This window comes from Marmota flaviventris, chromosome 10 (assembly GCF_047511675.1).
Source record: "Marmota flaviventris isolate mMarFla1 chromosome 10, mMarFla1.hap1, whole genome shotgun sequence".
Taxonomy (NCBI): domain Eukaryota; kingdom Metazoa; phylum Chordata; class Mammalia; order Rodentia; family Sciuridae; genus Marmota; species Marmota flaviventris.
The window spans coordinates 115,747,505-115,769,487 of record NC_092507.1 but is presented as its reverse complement, the minus strand read 5'-3'; the positions used below and the strand labels follow the sequence as shown (position 1 = coordinate 115,769,487).

At 38.5% G+C, this 21,983-nt stretch overlaps 2 protein-coding genes across 2 annotated transcripts; both read right to left on the bottom strand.

Annotated features, from left to right (window-relative positions):
* Positions 1 to 1,295: 1,295 nt before the first annotated feature.
* On the bottom strand, positions 1,296 to 2,249 carry Or6p1 (olfactory receptor family 6 subfamily P member 1). Its single transcript, XM_027950839.1, has one exon. The coding sequence runs from the start codon at positions 2,247 to 2,249 to the stop codon at positions 1,296 to 1,298; it is 954 nt and encodes a 317-aa protein (XP_027806640.1).
* A 14,682-nt stretch (positions 2,250 to 16,931) lies between these two features.
* On the bottom strand, positions 16,932 to 17,864 carry Or10x1 (olfactory receptor family 10 subfamily X member 1). Its single transcript, XM_027950701.1, has one exon. The coding sequence runs from the start codon at positions 17,862 to 17,864 to the stop codon at positions 16,932 to 16,934; it is 933 nt and encodes a 310-aa protein (XP_027806502.1).
* Positions 17,865 to 21,983: the final 4,119 nt, after the last annotated feature.

Here is a 21,983-nt window from a genome sequence, read left to right as displayed (position 1 = left end):
CTCTGGTCATATAATGTGTTAATGGTAAAGCCTGGAGCAAGCTGAAATTGGTTGCTTCTAGGATCTGAACTCATATTCATAAACTCCATGCCTTTCATAACTCCAAGAAAGGAAAACAATATGTGATGTAAACTGAGTCACACTCAAAGAAGTTTCTAAGACTAGAGGTTTTATGAAAATAAAGCAACTTACATTGTTTTAGTGTCAGATTATTTTTGGCTAGTTCATTTTAGATACTACAAAAATCTAAAATTATTATTGATCAAATGGTTTTCTTCTCCTTCCAAAGCCTGGCTGAAAATAAGCAACTGTGCACTGACTAATAATCTGCACTTATTGGAATTTGCTCAATTGCATATTTATTTCAGTTTTAATGTATGCCATGTATAAGTAACCATTGAATTTGGTTCAACGTGATGAAATTTGGGTAAATGAACCTAGAGTCTGGATATGCTAATATCTATGAATGATTCAAACAACTTTGCAAAACTCAAGGGAACTTGGCAGAATATCAACAATTTAGGCTATGAACCTGACCCATCTCATTCATCACAGAGATATCCGCATCCTATCTATGGTTCTCAAACATTCTCTCTTATCAAGACACTTTCTGTTCATATGGTCCTTTGCCCAGGGCAAAATTTTAAATGTTTGACACAAGTATGGTGCAGACAAAAACTAGTTAAAACAGATGTGACCTATAATGCTGGAGAAGAATCTGTTTAAAAGTTTTTTAACACACTTCAGCTACTACCTATTCGACATCCAATCAGTTAATCAGTTTCACATCCCCCTGAGATTCAAAGAAAGACAAAGAGGGTATTTAGCCATATACATTGTGCATATATGACTTAATGCCAAGCAGTGTGTGTCTCTGTGTTTACTTTCAGTGGGATATCAAGAATGTCGAGATAAAGGGTATGTATCAGATGGCATGAAATTTTTCTTGGGGATGAATGTGTAATTTTGCATTTCCTCACAAAAGTTGGATTTAATAATATGATCTTCAAAATTTTCTTTCCCATATGAAACAGCAGCTTCATCACTTACAAAGTAATACACTTGTAGGAAAACTCAAACCGTTTGCTAAACAGAAGTTCCTAGGAACTAAGCTAAACCAGACTTAATTTGGAAACTCCTGTACAAAATCAATGGCTTTTTAGGAGATTCCTAGACAGTATTTAGAGAAATGGTAGACTATTGACATTTATATTCCTTTCTAGCACATTCTCTGATTCCTTGGTGAGGTCCTATGAACACTCTGTTACTATTCTCCCATCTCCGTCTGCCACACATCAGTCTGGAACATCCCTCAGATGGTGACATCTGCCCAGGACTGACTTTTGGAAGGCCTCCTTCACCTCCTTGTTCCTCAGGCAGTAGATGGCTGGGTTGAGAAATGGGACAATGACAGTGTAGAGCACGGAAATGACTTTGTTGTAGTTGAAGGTGTACATGGCTCGGGGCCGGGCGTAGGTGAAGAGAGTGGAGGAATAGTAGATGATGACCACTGCCAGGTGAGAGGTGCAAGTGGAGAAAGCCCTGTGACGTCCCTGGGCAGTTGGGATTCTCAGGACGGCCGCGATGATGGCCGCATAGGATGAAATCACAGCCACCAGAGGGAGCAGAATCATCACCAAAGCCAGCAAGAAGTCCACCAGCTCTGCTTGCTCCTTGTCAGAGCAGGTGAGGTTCAGCAGTGGGGAGATATCACAGAAAAAGTGGTTGATGACGTTGGGTCCACAGTAGTACAGTCGGGAAATGAACAGCAGCTTCATCATGGAGCTGAAAAACCCACTTCCCCAAGAGGCAGCCGCCAGACGCGTGGCCAAGCTGGAAGGCATGAGACTAGGGTAGCGGAGGGGATCACAGATGGCCAGGTAGCGGTCATAGGCCATGACGGCCAGCAGGACACATTCTGTGCAGGCCAGAGCAATGAAGAAGTAGAGCTGAGTCATGCAACCCACGTAGGAGACTCTTCCATCCTGGGTAAGAAAGGCTCCCAAGAGCCGAGGAATGGTAACGTTAATGTACCATAGCTCCAGGAAGGAGAGGTGACCAAGAAAGAAGTACATGGGGCGATGAAGGCTTGGGGTCAGCCGGATGGTGGAGATGATGAGCACGTTCTCTAGCAGCGTCAACAGATAAATGGCCAAAAAGAAGACAAACAGGAGCAGCTGGAGGGGTGGAGATGTGGGGAAGCCCACCAAGACAAACTCTTCCACGTGGCCTCCACTCAAATTCCCCATGATCTCTGTCCACTTGAGTGTCTGAGAAGGTAACAGGAAGAGAAAAAGGTTGAAAGATAGGAGGATCAAACCATTACCGTCTCCCCACAGCCTGCAACCGTGGAAGAAGGTCAGTGGTACAACATGCTATCAATTATTATTATTATATCATTTCCCCCCCTTTTTTTTTTTTTTTGCTGTTTTATATTCCATTTCCAGGCAAAGGTCCTCAGGGTTGAGGACTGTGCTTAATACCTAGCAATTTTAACTGTGCTTAGTATTATTGGATGAATGCTTACCGAGAGATTTTAGAACCAGCCTTGGTGTTTTGATTCTTGGTTGTTTTTTTTTTTGTTGTTGTTGTTGTTGTTATTTTAATGCTCTCTTTTCCCTTCCTCAAACTTTTAAGCCCTGTAGCATCTTTACTCCATATTTGTGGAAAGAGCAAATATATCAAAGAAAGAGTGACAGCAAACTGGCAACTGAGGGCTTCATTTTCTCACGGGAAATTAAGGACAAGTAGTGGCTCAAGGAGAATTTTTGAGCTGTCGGGAAGGCAACACAACAGAAAGAAAGTTGGTTTGAAAACGGTTCATTCACAGCAGGAGAAACAATCCAGTATAGCGATTAGGAAGCTCTGTTTCAGAAAAGAGTACTTTTTTCCTCAATCATTTTACAACTATTTTGTCAGTGCATTCTCTGTGCCAGAATTAAACTCTATAATTTCTGGACCTCTGTGATAGGTTTAAAAAATATCCCACAGGCTGTGTACTCTGGTGGTTCCTGTAGTTTCAGCTACCTCATGAGGCTGAGGCAGGAGGATTGCTTGAGCCCAGGAGTTTGGGAGAAGACTGGGCAACATAGTGAGACCCTGAATAGAAAAACAAAAACCAAAAAGGTATGTGTGTTCCAAGTTCTGGAATTCGTAGATAGTATAAGGACTTTTCAGATGCGATTAAATTAAGAATTTTGGAATGGGAAGATCATCCTGGATTATCTAGATGGTCCTTAAATGCAACCAAGGGCCCTTAAAAGAGAGAGCAAGAGAATTGAAATAGACATGCAGAGGATAAGAAGAGATTGCAGGGCATAGAGGTTGGAATGACTTGGCTATAAGTGAGGAACGGCCGCACCATCAGAAGCTAGAAGAGACAAAGCAGGAATTCACCCCCAGAACTTCCAGAGGAAGCACAAGCCTGCCAACACCTTGAATCCAGCCAAGTGATACAGATTTCAGACTCCTGTTCTGCAGGACTATGAGAGTAAAGCTCTGTTGTTTTAAGCCATTAAATTTGCGTCAGTTTGTTCCAGCAGCCACAGGAAATTGGCAATGCTGCAAAAGAAATGAGGTGGTCCTCTTCCTCCTAATCATTCTGCTCTGCCTTTCCAATCTTCTCTCAATCTTGCCTGTGACCTGGTATCGCCAGAGGACCTCTGGTAAAACTGCAAATCTGACTTGAGCTAGGGTCCTATGTGAGATATCATCATTCATTCCCAGTTTTGTCAAGACTTAGCCCTTTACATTTTTCCCCTTTAAGAAACTTTTAAAGGGCTGGGCCCTGTAGCATATGCCTGTAATTGCAAGCAACTCAGGAGGCTAAGACAGGAGGATGGCAAGTTCAAGGCCAGCTTCAGCAACTAGCAAGATCCTATATTAAAATAAAAAGTAAAAGAACTGGGGGTATAGCTTAGTAGTAGACACCCCTATAGTTCAATCCCTATTACAATAAATAAATAAATAAAATTTAAAATAATATGCCAGCTTGATGACTTCTTTTAATCAGACATTTATATAGTTAAAGGGACTCTAATTCTACTGCATTGGTAATATTGACCTTTCTAAATGAAACTACTATATCACTTTTTTATAGGTTCAGTGAAATCTAAATATCAAGGCTATAATACCCACTAACAATTATTTCAAAAATTATGCAAATAAATGTCTTTAAAATATGAGAAGTTTTACATCATTTGTCTCATCATAGTCACAATGTAATGTAATGTCTTTTATAATTGCAAGTCTTTAATGGATTTCTCTATATCTGTCTACATGTTTTTTCCTGAACTCTAAAAATTATAAGTGCTTTATAAAATATTTTCCTCTAGAGATTATATAATTAGCATACATTCAGCCAAAACAACAAAAATAGATGATATATTTTGAAAAACTATATTAGACACAATATTAAAAATTTATTGGAAAACCATCTTCTAATAATGTGGATTGAGCTTTCTCTTTTCAATTCTTATGTGGATTCAAGACTATTTATTACCACCAATGGGAAAGTTTTCAGCATCAATTTTATTTTATCGTTTTACTTTGGAGATATAAACACTGAGAAAACTAGTTCATATAAATAAGTGACATTGATGTCCCATCACTATGGGAATAAAAGTAGCGCTGTTATAGAAATAAGATAATATTATTGGAACTTTCTGTTAGTTATGTGCAGAAATTTTATAGTACTCAATCATCAAAAATATTTTTGTTGATTTATTAGTGGACGACTCGCTTAGCCAATTCAATTGTGTTGAAAGAAACGGATTGGAAACGGCTCACTTGCAGTAGGATGTGTTATCCCTTTATCTGTCCTTCATTTTTTTCAACACTGACATTGATACTGATACTAACTTACTATTCTCGGTAAAAAGAACATTTCCTAGAACACATGAGTAGCAGGAATTTCAGTCCCGTGTTGTTGAATCTTAAATAATCTCCTTTATTCAGATATTTATAGTATAGATTCAGATAACTGAACTTAAATGCAAACTGGGGTTCTATTCTAGTTGAAGTACAGCATAAGATACAGTTAAAATTCCAACTTGACCAGGATCAATCCTAAAGGACAAGAAAAGGACATTACTGGAGAATGGAGTGAGAATAGGAAGCAGGTTAGGAAACTCACTGTCTGCTTCACAAGTTTGTTTAAAGCCAACCTTCCTCTGCAGCTCACAGTGGGTTAAATTATCTGTCACCTTAAAGGCAAGCCTGTAAATGGAGACTCTGTGCCTAGAGGTTCCTGTAACTCTAATTTCCTGTCCACTGGTCTGTAATCCTTCATGTTATCATTGTCACTGTTTTTTAACTCAGTTGTTCAAAGTGGAATCCTGTTTATTATTCACATTGGCTTGTTATTGCCAAAGACTTTTCTCCAGCCAAGAAAATATTGGTCTCTAATCTCTTTCAGTTACATCTCTTCCCTTTTTCTGTACCCTGCTTCGAACCTGTCCTCCCTTTTGGACAAGGGCCTCCTACGTGGTCTACTTTTGGTTAACTATCCAGAGTCTTCCTATGACACAGAGCATATCAGTGCATGGTGTGCACTGGACTTGTGTTTAATGCTTCTTTCTTTACCTATTTATTCTAATTTCTGGGCTGTGCCTCTCCTCTCTCATCAGTTTGGAAACTACCTTTCTCCTCTGTTAGTAGTTCAAGATTTTCATTATATCAGGGCAGGATTCTATCACTAGGGCAACACAAGACAGCAGAGCCTGAAATTCGCACATCAACCCAGTGATGATCTCTTTAAATGCACCTTACTCGTTTTACAAATAATATTCCTAAAAGTAATTAATGGGGAAGAGCTTGAGAATTTCTCCCATTGCACTTCCTCTCAGAATCAACAGCAGGTCTCAACTCATACATAGGTCCTCTTGGGACTAAAAGGAAACTAATGGGACTGCACAATCCACCTTCTAACTACTTTGAATGGTCCTTTTGTGGTCAACTTGCCTAATACCTATTGCTCATCCCTCTGATTTAACCTTCCAGCACAACAGAATTTTTCAAGGTGACACACTGTTGTTTTTTTTTTAACTTTTGTCTTTTACACATGAATAATTGCAATAAACATGAGTGTCTCTGTGAAGATTTTATCCAACAGGTCCCTCGCATCTATTACTGTGACCATGACTCTGATCTTTTAGGTAATAATGTATTTACCTGCACTTTTCCTACTCGAGAGCAGAAACTCTTATTTATCTATCCTACTTGAAGTTCAGTTCTTTATTCATGATGTGTGACCAATATATAGTTATCAGATGATTTAAGTAAATTAGGTAATCATTGAGAAATTTGGGAATGTAATGTTTTGTCTTGTCTTAAGAGTAGAAGGCATAACCTGTTAATCTGTCAAATAGTGCTGTTATTGTTGAAATCTGCTATTCCTTCATCATTAGATGGTGACAATCAAGTAGAAAATTTGGGTGAAGATTATTTGCTTACAAAGTGAAATAAGTAGTTTTATTATTTTAGAAAACATGGGTGATTTTGTAGATGTATGGGCCTGAAAACCATGCAAACATCATTTGGATCACTTATTTGGCTATTGACACCAGCAAAATGCTCTGAATTCCTGGATGTTATATAAATGAAGCTTTAACACTCCATAGTCTGGCCTCCTGGGGTGCTCCCCGGGAAGCAGCACAGACCTTCATAAGAGACACATTGGCACAGCCTTACACATCATCACATCCTCTTTTTGAAGGAAACTTTTGTTTTTATTTATTTTTTCCTTGAATTCTCCCTTGGATCATCACAAATGGAAGACACTCAATGCCCACTGAATTGACTATTGAGAACTGTCTGGAGTTCTAATTATACTCTCCATCTGTGTCCACAAGGTATGTAAAGAAGGTATAATAAAATGCATGACTGTGTGACAAACACTGAATGATTTCCATATGTTCACTTAATCCTCACAATAGCCCAATGGGTCTAATCACCTTTATTTGTAATTGAAACAAAGATGAGTGTTTTTTTTTTTCCCCTCAAGGTAACACATTTAGGAAATCTTCAATCCTGGATAAATCAGATGATCATGGAGTTATTACGGCAAACTTAACCTCTATCCTATTCATGTACTATGGAAAGAAGATATGTCTTGGGCATAGCCAGATGGGTTCATTTACGTAAAAATAAATTCTTTTGTTGAAGATTGACTCCTGCCTTTCTTACTACTGCATTTGCTTTCTGGGTTTCCCCTTCCCATAAATAATTCCTGCCTTGTCCAACACCATTATAGATGTCCAGAATTTTACCATATTCTCATTTAAAAAATATCTCTTATGAAATGCAAATCAAAACCATAAGGAGCCACCATCTGGGACCAGTCAGATGGCTATTATAAAAGAAAAAAAAAAAGCAAAAACAATATATGTTGGCAAGGATGCAGAGAAAAAGGGAACTCTTAACACTGTTGGTGGGCATGTAAATTAGCACAGTCATTATAGGGAACAGTATGGGGGCTCCTCTGAAAAATAAACAAACAAAATATGTCTACCATATGATCCACTTCTGAGTAAGTAGTCAAAGAAAATGCAATCAGCATTTCAAAGAGATACCTGCACACCCATGTTTGTTGTAGCTCTAGTCACAATCCACCAAGATTTGAAATCAACTTAGGGGCCCATTAAAAGATGAAAGGACGAAGAAAATATAGTATGTGTATGCGATGGGATATCATTTAGCTCTTTACAAAAGGGTGAAATCCTGTCAATTGCAGCAAGATGCGTGTTTCTGAAGGATATTACATTAAGTAAAATGAACCAGACACAGAATGGCAAGTACCTTAAGTTTTCTTTCATAGGTAGGAACTAAAAAAGTTGATCCCAAAGTAGAAGAAAGGAGAAGAGAGATGAGTAGAGGCTAGGGAGTGTAAAGGAAAAGAAAGACAGAGGAGGGTTGGGTAAGGGGGACTTAAACACAGTTAGACAGAAATATAAATTCCAATGTTTGACACAACAGGGAGAGACTACAGTTTATAATAACCTATTATCTGTTAGGAAGAACTATCAGCAAGAAGCTTAAAGACTCCAAACTCAAAGACACAATGAGGAGGAAATATGAGTCACCCTAATTTGATCATCACCCATTATAAACCTGTCCGGAAATACCATACTCTATCCCATACAGATTAGAACATGTTCATTAAAAAGAACAAAAATGAAAACATCCCTTATATCTGTGAACATTTCAAGTATATTTCAAAGGTACCCTCTCCAGAATCATAACTGATGCTTATAAGATTAACATAGCAAGGTACTCACTGTGAGATGTTTAGATCATGAAGGTTTTTCAGGTTTGAAGCACATTAAACATCTGAGGAAACTTATGAGATTTCCAAGATTATGAAGGACCTGAAAACCATAGGGAATGCTGGAGGATCTGAGGGTGTCCATCCTGGATTAAGGCAGCCCTTCCCACTGAGCCTTCCCAAGTCCCTTGCTTGCCGTCCTCCACTGTCACTCTCTCTCCCCGTCTTAGGGTACTTGTCGATGGCTGGTGACCTGTTCCTTCTGGGCAGGCATGGTCTGCCTCAGGTTCGTTTCAAGGAAGTTATACTTCATGATGGTCTCTGAGTCATTTGCGACTTGACAGGACAGAGGTCGAGCAGATGGGTCCTGAAGCCAACAGGGGCAGCTGAAACCAGCCTTTATCATCAGGACTGTCCCTCATCAGGGACATAGCCCCTTAGGACCTATTGTCATGGTGAGCCGCCTCCCCCCAACAAGACTGTGTCCAAGTCACCTGAGGGAACATTTGTTCTGGGGCACAAGTGATATACTAAAAGTGAAGGCTGGGAGCACAGTCCTGTCTGAAACCTTGGCATTCACTGTCTGAATGCCAACCGTGTAGTGGTTCCCCAACTCTTTTTTCAGAGATGCTGAAGAGGTGGACAGAAGATAACGCAAGACTAAAAATCGACTGAGGAAATAAAACAGTGAAGTTAGAGAATGGTAGACCAGTGGTTTCTGACACTGTTACGTTTCTTAAGAAGGTGTCTATCTCTGTGTCATATCCCTGTCTGTGTTTACCTGTGAGGGTGAGAGGCTGTGTCCCCCTTCCCTGTGTCTGGGAGCTCCACCATGGAAACACCTTTTCCCGCTCACCTGTTTGTTTGTTTGTTTCTCATCCCTTCATAAATAAAACAAGGCTAGGAACGCACATAGGGAACACCCCGGATATTTGGAATAGACAGAAGAGTCATTGCAGCTTACTGATCCCTGGCTCAGATTTGAGTCTGTTTCTGAAAGTGATGATGTGAAAGAAATTCTCCCACAGTTTTAATTTTCTTGACAGAAACATGCTGACAGGATGCTGCTTGCTTCTTGTTCTACTGCAGCCATCACAAAGGAAGTGGCTCCCTCCAGGGTTAGGCGGAGTGACCTGTCTAAGATACAGTACTAGGGAAGGAGCACATTCAAAGTCCTTGCTTTCTCCTCTCAGCAATGATGAAAAATTATTGTTAGTGCAGATTATTCTATAGAGTTACAAATACAGCTGTGTGCCACAGAAGGACATTTCTACCAGCATCATAATATCAGATAATAATAAAGTTAAAAAAAATCCTATCACCTAGTAAGTACGTACCACAATACATCAGGCATGTGATGCCAGTGTAAAAAACACTTACTGCATGGCTAGTTCCATAAAGGTATAGCACGTATGAAAAGGCACAGTATATAATACTTGTTAATTATTAATTGACTTTTTAATTACATTATAATTTTATTATTATTTTAGAGTAACAGTCTACATATATTTGAAAATTTTGCAATGATGATATTGGATGACTATGCTAATGGCTATGTATTTACTATACTATGATTTTCCCTTTGTTTTTGTGTTTGTACCAGTGCATTGTAATTACAGACAACAGTGGGATCCATTGTGATGCATTCGTACATGCACATGCTTGAGTCCATTTAATTCCTCAGTGCCTCCCTTTCCCATTTGTTCCTCCCTTTGCCAACTTCCTTCCTCTACTCCCACTTAAGTTGTAAACATAAGTGGGCCAGGCTCAATGGTGCATGCCTATCATCCCAGCAGCTAGGGAGGCTGAGACAGGGAGATGGACAGTTCAAAGCCAGTCTCGGCATTGGCGAGGTGCTAAGCAACTCAGTGAGGCTCCGTCTCTAGAAAAAATACAAAATAGGGCTGGGGATGTGGCTCAGTGGTCAAGTGCCCCTGAGTTCAATCCCCAGTACCAGAAAAATAATAATAAACAAATAAATAAGTAAAAGTGGGATTAATTGTGATATAGTCACAAAAGCACATTGTATAATTTGGTCAATTTAATTCACCAGTACCTCCCCTTTCCTTCTTCTTTCTTCCCTTCAATTTCCTTACTCTACTCTACTGGTTTTCTTTTCTACTTTCTTTCTTTTGTGTTATTTTTTTTGTTTTGCTTTGTTTATTCTTTTTTTTTAAACCAGGGATTGAACCCAGAGGTCCTTAACCACTGAGACACGTCTTCAGCATTTTTTATTTGTTTATTTATTTTTTATTTTGAGTCAGATTCTCGCTAAGTTGCTTAGGGTCTTGCTAAGTTGCTGAGGCTGGCCTCAAACTTGCAGTCTCCTGCCTCAGCCTCGCTATTTGCTGGGATGATAAGCACATGCCACCACACCCAGGTTCTTTTCTACTTTCTTTAGATGTCTTATGTTTGTTTCTGTTGTTGTTTTTAGTTTTGGGAATTAAAATCAGGGTGCTCTACCACTGAGCTATGGGTTTTCTATTTTTATTTGAGACAGGGTCGTCTAAGTCGCCCAGGCTGGCCTCAAACTTGCACTTCTCCTGCCTCAGCCTCTGGAGTTTTTGACACTAGAGCTTTGTACCACATCACCTGGAAAGATCCACTCAACTCTCGAGTTTCTACATGTGAAAGACAATATTCAACTCTTGACTTTTTGGGACTGGCTTATTTCACTTAGCATGTTTTCCAGTTCCATCCATTTACCTGCTAATGACATAATTTCATTCTTCTTTAGAGTTAAGTAAAACTCCATTGTGTATAGGCACCACATTTTCTTGATCCACTCATTCATTGGTCACCTACCCTGGTTGCATGAAATCAACAACTATAGTATCCCAATGTTTGTAGCAGTGCAATTCACTATACTTTCAGTAATTTTTTTTTCAGTGCTGATAATTAAGTCCAGGATTTCGTCCATGAGCTACATCCTCAGCCCTCATGTTTTAGCACTTTAGAATGTACTCCTACATGTGGAAAAAGAAAGAAATTTCCTGTAAACAATCTGCTGTGTTACACAGGCAGCAAACTCACACCTCTCATATTTTACCTATTAAGAGGTTGGGTTGAATGATCCACCCCTATCAACTAGGTTTGCATAAGAAAATACACTCCATGAAGTTCCCATACATCAAAATAGCCTAATAATTCATTGATCAGAGCCTGTCTTCATTGTTAAGCAATACAGGACTTTAAACAGTTTTCAAAAGATTAGATGATACCATGAAGAGTTGGAGAATTGCTGTTATGTCTTTGTCATTTTGAGATATATATATATATATATATATATATATATATATATATATATATATATATGTTGTCAATGGACCTTTATTTTACGTATTTATATGAGGTGCTGAGAATCAACCCAGTGCCTCTCACATGCTAGGTAGGCACTTGACCACTGAGCCACCACCCCAGCCCCTCTTTTTGATATCTTTATGAAAATTTTCAATCCAAGATGGATTGAATCCATGGACACAGAATCTGCAGATCTGGAGGGCCCAATATATTATACTGGAAACTTTACTAAGAACTGTATAAACATCTCATTTAATTATTTTAGCAATACATCTACAATCTGAACTATCAAGACTCCAAAAATTTAGTGGCTTAGCATGATAGAATTTTATTTCTCTTTCACAAAGCACAGTCATGAGCAGCGCAGAGTTGGCATGCTGTTTGGACTTCAGGAATATCCTGGGCACTTGATAAAGAAAATAGATTTATGTAGCTACTGTTTGGGAAGCTAAAAGTGCAAGATCAGGTGGTTCCATATGTTTGGCCTTTGGTGAGGGCCTCTGGCTACATCACTACCTGGTGGATGACATTTTAGTGGGAGCATGTATGTAAAAGAGGTCACAGAGCAAGACAGGAAGCAATCTCAGGTTTTCTATTTCTGGTTCAGATCTATTATTGAGTGCCTGCAGTGCATTGCTTTTTTATTTTTGTGGTTGTACTTGCAACTCGTGAGTTTTCCATTTGATTCTAATTAATCATTTTTACTTCTTATCTGTAACTCATTTATGATTTATTAGTGTTCTGTGTCAGATGTGACATTTTCATGATACCTTCATTTATTTATGTAATCGTGGTTTGCTTCAGATCTTTGAAAGAATTTGTAATGTATTTATAATGACTACTTTGAAGCGCTTTGCCTTTTGAACATAACTTCTAGCCACTCTCACAGGCAATTTCTGTCTCTTGGATTTTTCTAGAAATGAGTCATACTCTCCTCTTAGTATAACAATTTTTTTTGTTAGTAACTGGATATTTTATATAACACATTGTAGATACTCTGCCCAGCCCCACTGCAAGACACCCCCAGTCTTGATTTTATCCCTTGCTATTTATTTATTTATTGACTGACTGCATTATATTAGCTAAGTCTTTATTTTTCCACATTCTTGAAGTTTCTGATGTTGTTTCTTAGAAAATAGAAACTTGGGTACGCAAGTACCCAATTCTCACTTTAGCTATCCTATTCCTGATGTACCTAACTTTTAAGGGGAGGGGGGTGACAGAAAGCCTGCCCAATTATTTCAAAAATGTCTTAGAACAAAAATTTCTATACACAATACTACCATCAAGTTTGGTTTTCTTCACAGGGATTGTGTTTAAGGTCAGTAGTTGAGATTTGTTCTGACCTCAGTGAGTCTGTCCCTGGTTGTCTTTAGAGAGCTTTTGAAATGCTACTGAGGCATGCAGTGTAACCTGTAGAGCTGAGCTTGCTAATGACCTTGTGTAGATCCTGTATTTCTTCATTGCTCCCTTAAATCTTGGGGCAAATCTTATGCCAGACTACATCATGATTTCCTGGCCTCTCCAAAAGTAGAATGTGAGTTTCTTGAGAGCAGAAGCCATACATTGTGTTTTTGTTTTCTCCATGGCTACTGTAATATCTTGAATTGAATAAATTATTTAGTAATATACAAAATAGACAGAAGAACACTTTTCACATTAAGTTGGCAAATAGAGGGCATTTATCTTCTCTTCTGTTCCTTCATTAATGTCTTATTATTCAGCTTATTGAAAAGAAAATTCCTTTCTTCACTTCTCATTAAAGGAATTCCTTTGTCAAAATTTAGAAAATTCTAATGAGAGATTGGGTCAAACACACAGTCCTTCAACTGTAATCTGTGAGATTATTGAAGAAAACAAGGACATAAATAAGAAACAAGAAAAAGGGGTGGTGGGTTTCACATGTATCCTGAACATATAGCCATAATTTATCATCTTTATTCACTGCAGATTGATCCATAAGGATATGCCTTAATGCATCTCTTCTGTGACTGAGAACCACATGATTGTCTTAAATGATTGAACCAATATACACTTTGTCACAAGCACCAGAGAGATTTGTTTTTCCACAGTTTCATGTCATTCCAGCCTTTCAATTTTAGCCCTTCAAATGGGTGTGTGTTGGTACTGAACTTCGATCTTATTGTTCATGTGTAGATTGAGAACACTTTCAGATATTTACTGAAGTTTTAGATTTTTTTATGAAGAATCTATTCATATCTCTAGAGTCTTTTAAGTGATTTTGATGGGGAATATATAGATATATACATATGTACACATACATTTTATATATATGTATATACATATGTACATAGTGTATGTGTATATATATATATATATATATATGTGTATATATATATGTGTATATATATGTTTATATACATTTTCTTTCATTCTGTGGAATGCTTTGTTAAATCTTCACATTATAAAATAAAACATAAATACATAAATTCATTCAAACAAATACTTAGTGATTCTCTCATTAAGAAATAACCATTCCAGTCACTACTTAGGTCTTAAATAAGCAGAACTTTGCAGCCAGGAGTTCATTCATGAGTCCTGCTATCAACTGACCCCTTGTTCAAAGCCATCACTATCCTGAAATTGACACTCGTCGGTTCCTTCAATACCTTTGTGGTTTTATTCTGTGGCTTGCCTCTCCACTCGCTCAGTTATGCTTTTTGGATGAATAAATTTTCGATTTTGATTTAAAATCTTTCAATTTTAACTAAGTTTTTAATGAAAGTTTAAACAATATTTCTTGCTTTCAGGTGGTGAAGATATCTTCTTATATTGCCTTTTACTTGTATATTTTTTGCAGTCTTGGGATTGAATGCAGGTTCTTAGACATGCTAAGCAGGCGCTATAACACTCAGCTACAAACAGTTGTTTTTATTTAATTTTTTATTTTGATATAGGGTCTCACTAAGCTGCCCAGGCTGGACTCTAACCTGTCACCCTCCTGACTTACCTTCCAGAGGAGCTGGGATTGTAGACCTGCATCACCACACCTGGCTAGATTGCCTTTTTAAAAAGTTATTGTTTTACCTTTCGAGTTTAGTTTTTAACAGTAAGAAATAGCTTTGTCACATTTTCCCCCATCTGGAGATGTTATTTTATTAGCCCCTGCTACTAAAAGTCTCATTTTTTCTCAGTGTTTTGTAATTCTGTATGTGTCAAGTCCCCATATATGAGTAATTCTTTGGGTATTTCCAGTTTCCATGTAGCTATTTCTAGCTTATCCATGGATATTAAGTAGGTAATTAACAATCCCTGCCCACAGTCAATACACCAAGCAAAAACAGGTTAATTCATCTAAATTCAGGTTCAGAAGACTAAGTCTAGACTTTACTTATTTATGTATTATAATTTTAATCATACATTTTATAGGGTGCAGTGTGATAATTCAACATATGTATAAAATATATAATGACCAAATCAGGAGAGCTAATATTTTCATCTCCTTAAACATTTTTTTAGGGAGATAAAATCATTTTATTTATTTATGGGGTATTTATCTTAGTACATATGCAGAGTCTTGATAAAATATGGGCAGTCAATGCCTCCATCTCTTTGATTACTATATGCTGGGAACCTTTGAACTCTTCTCTTACAGTTATTCATACAATATATAACATGTTGTTGTGTAGTTACCCACAAAGTTCTGTAGAACACGTGAACTTCTTCCATCTGAGTTTTATTTTTATTGTATTTTATTTTTTGAGGTGCTAGAGGTCAAACACATGGCCTTGTGCATGCTAGGGAGCTGGTCTCCCACTGAGCTACTGCCCCAACCCTTCCAACTAGTTTGAGTCCCTCTTACCAACCTCTCTCTATTCCTCCTCCCTTTCCCCTTTCCCAGACTCTAGTAATCACAATTCTACATTGAGATAGATTTCATTAGCTTCCATATATGAGAAAGAATATGCAATATTGGTCTTTTTATGTCTGACTTATTTCACCTAGGATAACATCCTCCAGTTGTGAGTCTTTGCCCCCCTCCATGAGACAGTAAATTGTTATAATTTGTTTTCAAGATTGTATCTTCCCTAGATTGAATAACACATTGTCAGGAGTGAAGCCAAAGGAAAAGAAACATTCTTGCTACTGCAAGCAGTGACTACAGATAGATCTATAGCATAGATTCTGGCTGCACTTGTGTCATGAAAAATATCCCAGGTAAGGAAAGAGAGTCACAGTAGAAGGTAAACTTAATCAGCTGATACACATAGCTATTTTCATCTATTATCTTATTGATCTTCATAACAATCCTGTTATACAGTAGAGTTAAAAATTACTCCTATAGTTCTCACTTAAATTTTATTTATACCAAGTCCCACCACAAAATTTATAACTTTCATAGAAACCACAGAGTTGGTTAACAGCATAACTGAGAAAGGATTTGGTAAATTCACTAAGCATTTATGTCTCGATTTTCAGTACAATCACTCACTATTCTGTGATTTAAACTTCACAGTGTTTCTGTTTTGGTTTCTGGTAACATGAAAAATTGATGATGTAATCTTCTGGTTTCCCCTTTACACATCTTATACCTTGATAAAATTATTTCCAAATACTTTGTGAAATAACTCAATATCATGACAAAGCTCGTTAACATTTGCTTTTGAATATTGCTGTAGAAAATGGAGACACATTTCTCACATCCCTGGTGCCCTATTTCATTGAACTTGTAGGCATTTGTGTCTTGTTTCCTCAGATGAAACATGCTTCAAGATTTCCCATATACACAGAAGGCAGGCATTGGAAGGCCACAGTCATGATCAGGGTGTTATTAAAAATACTCAGTAATCAGTGGAGCATGAACACTTAACACATATGTATATATGTGTGTATATCTGTTGTCTGTGTATGCATGCAAACATCCAGATAGGTACAAGTAGCCAGTTGATGGTTTTTATATGTCTCTCGACAGAAACGGTTTATCTCCTGGAAAGTGCAATACAATGCATTACAATTTCCCCCAGAAAAAATCCAACATTTACATTTTCAGATATTGAAGAAATCTCTCAGTGCAGAAGTTGTGTTTTTCCTTTTGTATCCTTTCTTTTCTCACTTACTGATGGTGCGGGACACCCAGAAGTCGACTGCCAGAATCCTCTTGTCGACAGAGGGGTTCTTCCTCTGATAGTGGAAAGTAGAGGGAGGATAATTTCCTTTTCAACAGAGGGCCTGCCTGACACGGTGTAGGTTCCATTCCCAATCACTGGTTTTCCATATCCCAATTGCTGAAAAGGGAGCAAATGGTATAGGCCCCTCTGGGACTTGGTCTGGAGGCCACTTAGTAAATGTCCTGGTATATTCTGGGGGACATTAAGCCATACTTTAAATCAGCAGCAATGATCCAAGGTTACTTTTTCAAGGCATCTGTCTTTCTCATGATCTTTCCAAAAGCCTGCTTCATGTCCTTGTTCCTGAGGCTGAATATGATGGGGCTGAGGAAAGGAGTAATGACAGTGTAAGGGACAGCCATGAGTGTGTCGTCTCCCCCCGAGGATTCTGGCTTCAGATAAACAATAGATGCAAAACCAAAGTGGACAATGACCACGGTGAGGTGAGAGGCACAGGTGGAAAATGCTTTCTGCTTGCCCTCAGCTGAGGGGATTCTGAGGACGGTGGAAAGGATGAACACGTATGTCAGGAGGATAAGTAGGAAAGTGCCCAGCAGGCCTGACACTGAGATCACAGTGACGATGAATTCCGTGAGGTCGCTGTCTCTACAGGTCAGCCTCACGACTGCCCGCATGTGGCAGAAGAAGTGTTTGATGAGGTTTGGTGAGCAGAAAGAACCCCTGAATATCAGGACAGTCTCTATCAGGGAGACAAAGAAGCCTCCCGCCCAAGCGGAGGCCACGAGTTGTGCACATGCAACATTGGTCATCAGGAGGGGATACCTGAGAGGGTTGCAGATGGCCAGGAAGCGGTCGTACCCCATCAGAGTGAGGATGATGCAGTTCGTACCCCCAAGTCCCAAAAAGAAACACATTTGCAAGCCACAACCTGTGACTGAAATGCCTCTGCTCTTGGACAGTAGATCTGCCAGCATCTTGGGGATGATAGTCAAGGTGTAGCAGGTCTCGGAGAAGGAGAGTGCACTCAGGAAGAGGTACATAGGGGTGTGGAGAAATCTGTCCACCCAAGTTAGTCCCATGATGGTCAGATTACCTGCCAGGGTGAACAGGTAGAGGCAAAAGAAGATCACAAAGAGAAAGGCTTGTACATTCGGGTAAGCAGAAAAGCCAACCAAGATGAATTCCTTCAGGACTGTCTGATTGATCCTCATTGTTTGTCTGAAATTGGAAAAAAAAATAAGCATTCAATTCTCCATTCTTCTTTGATATCCGCAGATGAAAATTGTAATAATGTGAATCAAGCAAATCATCAGAGCTACAGTTACCAACTGCTTTTTTATTTAGCAAAAACATGCATATATAGATGATGTGTTTTCTTCTCTGCATTAATTCTTTTATTCAGCAACTAATTGTTTAGCACTTTTTATGAGACCAAGGCATACTCTGACTTATTTTTTTAAGAGAATTTTATTTGCTAGTAGTATAGTAAGGGAGAAAATAGTCCAAATGAAGTTCATTGGGAGAGCCACATTTAGATAAGATTTTTAACACTGGAAAAAACACTTAGTGGTCACTAGAGTCAAGATCCAACACAGCAACTTCCATATAACACGTGGTTTATTGATATCTACTGAGGAAAGATTAAGAACTGATTTTTCTAGTCTTTTGAGGACTAAATCTGGATGATGGCTTATAATTGCTGGAGAAACTCAGCCATTATTACCTTTCTGAAGATATTTAATCCCTTCAGTATTAAAATAAATGAAAGAACATGCTTCCTTACTGCTACTCTGAGGGGAGAGAAGGAAGGCAGATATTACACACATCTGACTCTTAGGATTAATAGTGATTAATTAGAACATGTGATGGGTGTTACTAATCAGACTCATTATGCAAATGTGGAACAGGTGGCAAATGAGATTTTGTCCATTTCCTCAATGCCAAGATCAACTTCCAAACATGATAAAGGCTATTTGTCATTGTATAAACTCTTCAAGAGTTTACACATGATTTACTCTCATCCTTCTCTGACTTCTGCAACAAGTTGTCTTAATATTGTATACATCCAGCTTTGTATTACATTGGGCTACTGTTTTACCTTCCCCACATGACAGTATATTTAATAACTAGTATTTATAGAGTCTATATCATTTTTTCCAAATTCTTTCAAATGTTTATTGATTTTTCTTTTCACATCATAAATATGAAGTACCTAGGACAACTGTGAAAATGTGTGGGGGCAGCTGTAATTATTTTCCTTAGTTATATTCGTGGCTAAAATCAAGCTACTTTGTCTTTAATTGAATATACTTTTACATTTACTGGTGCTTTCTCCTTGAGGAAAGAGGCCAAACTATATTTTTCTGTATTTCTCAAGGTGATAAGACAGTTTAAGAAGATAATAATTCTCAGTAAATGTTGGAAGGATAAGGTAATAATCTTCAAAAGTGCTTAATCTATGCACAGTTTCTGGTTTTCTTTGTTATTCTGCAATGTAACTTTTGAATATGTGGATGAACAAACTTTCCACTCCAGTTAGGTTTAGTTTTGGTTAAGATTAAGCATTCTCGTGGCAGAATCCCACTGATCACCGACAGCCAAGCCGTGTGGGAAAATGGTGTCAATTATAATGGTTCCAGGGATGATCCACAACCCCATGAACAGTATCTTATAAGTTCCTTTGATTCTCTTGTTCTCTCAGACCTGTCTAGACGCTGTCATAGGCATGCATGAATCACATGACCTAATTTTTCCTTACCTCCTATTTAGGACTTCTCCTTCCAGTCTCCCTTTCTCCCATGGTAGCCCCACCCTCTTGTCTGAGTATCTGTGTAATCATCTCGGAGGGAGGATCGGAGTATTTTTCTCTTCTCTTGCGTAAAGGTATATTATAGAACCTTGGGTTTTCTCCTGAGGCTATTTAGCATAAACCTCCTTAGCATCCAAATTTAATCTGAGTCTTCCTGGTTTCCAGATCCACTTGCAGATTATTGTTGCACTTTCCCTGATAATCAGTTTTCTGCAGCATTCTGGGCTTTTTCAAAACTATCCTTTCCCTCCCGGATATATTAGGTCCCAACAGGTCCCTTCTGTTTTTCCTCAACTGTTGTGAAAAACTCATCTCATCCATAGAAAACTTCACACACCACAGCTTTTAAGCGTGCTCAACTGTAGATAGCAAATCTACCAGAGAGGCAATTATGTGGACTCTAGAACTAAAAGATTAAGAGTATCAAAAGAAAAATAGAACATATTGGCAAAATGAAGAGCTGTTTTGATCTCTGAAGTCCTTGGATCAAAACCCATGATCTCTCTAACACACTATGTGAAAACAGTCTGATTTCACACAACATAAACTACCCCTTCCTACACAACCAGGTTGTGGCAGTTGTTTTCAAAGCCATCAATAAATTCAGCAGTGTTTTGAAAATGCAAACAATCGTCAATACAAATTCTAAGACAGGTCTTTCCTTTTCTTTCTTTTAGTGATCACAATTGATTATGACCAGAAGAGAGTCAATCCACCTGGAACAGTTTCTTACCTTGTGTATTTTCTTAACCTCCAACACCAAGTCACCATCACAGTTACATTCCTCCAACTGACAGTCTCCACAGTGAGGATGGAAGCATGTTTCGTTTTCCACTCAGAAAGGAGAAATTGACTTCGTATGAAAAGTGCTGGCCTGAGTCTGAATTCTTACTTTTATCACTGCTTGTTTAGTGACCTTAGGAAAATCACTGCACCTGCTGAATTTGAATTTTCCCAGCTGGGAAGTGAGAGAGGATTCAGAGTTTGTAAAAGCTTCAGGATTTTATGGTTCCATAAAATCCTTGCGATGTGAGGCATGGGGCTTGGCCATATGTGCAGTGATCAGTCCTAACCACCCACTAAAATAGAATGGGTAGAGACTTCCTTTCTATCAGTTTAGAGATACTGTCTGATTATTATCAGAGCTTAAGTTCCTTTAGCTCTAGAGGTTTGGTTCTGGTTAGGAGATCCCAGGAGACTACTCTTCTCTTTCATCAGAGGGAGCAAAAACTTTTTCACCTAACTTTGTAATTTGCTCTCATTATGTGCAGGGCTTTGTATGATGCATGACTTACAAAATGCTTCTGGAAATCTCTGGGGATTTAAACCTTGCAGAGTTCATCCTGCCCATAAACAAGGTTTTCTGCTACTTTGGAATTCATGTTTTGGCAGGAAGACCAAATGAAATTGTGATCCTGATGTTCATTCTATTCACTTTCTCACTGAAAAAATTGCTCTCCTTGACCAAACCTCAGACAGGCTCCTCTAAGTCTGCTTCTCAAATGATCCTGGGCTTCCGTGTCCACACTTCCTGGGCCTGTATTGGCCCCCTATAGCAAGTTCAGTTTAGAAGAATCCCCACTCTTGACATTTGAGAACCCCCAATATCTGGCAAATTCCTTTTCTGCTGCCATTCCCCAGGTGATGGATGTCTAATTATCCCAGGCTGCCTTCAGCAAGAATCTTGTTAGATCTCTTTAGTATGAACCCTGCCCCCCTGGCCCCCCAATGTTTCCTCTTAATAACATTTTATCCTGATAATTCCCCAACTTTGTTTCATAATTATAAGTCCTCACTGCCCCATATTGTATCAAAAGGCAAGAGTGGTGCTACATGTCCACAATTTCTAGTGACTCAGGAAGCTGAAGTGGGAAGAGTGGGAAGGGTCTAAGTTTGAGGCCAGCCTCAGCAACTTAGAAAGACCCATGACCCTCAGCAACTCAGCAAGGTCTTGTCTCAAAATTAAAAAAAAAAAAAAAGGACTGGGGATGTAGCTCAGTGGTAAAGCATCCCCGAGTACCACCCCCCAAATTAAGGCCAGTATTAAACTGAGATCTCTTTTTCCCTATTGAAATATTTCATAAATAAAATCCATTTTGCTATTTTAGGTACTGTCTGGCTCTGATTTTCTTTGACACCACTCACTACTAACACAGTCTGACTGACTCACTGACTCCCTTCCTGGATACTTAAGGACCAACGGTGTGTTAAATATCACTGCTTGTTTAGTGACCTTAGGAAAATCACTGCACTAATTATCGTGGGAATACTCAGAAAAATATAAGGAATGGAGTTTTATTACAAAGGGTTTATGCCTTTGTGGGGGAATCAAGATGGTGCCCATGAAAAATAAAATACACCTTAGCATGCTGAGCACTTAACAATGATCAGACAAGAAAAATTGAGAACCACTGGACCAAGGTAATCCATGGAGGGGTGTTTGGAAGAACTTTTGAAAATAGCAGAGTTGGAATGCCAGTTTCTGGTAATATCTTGTGGAAGTATAGTAGTTCAAATATAT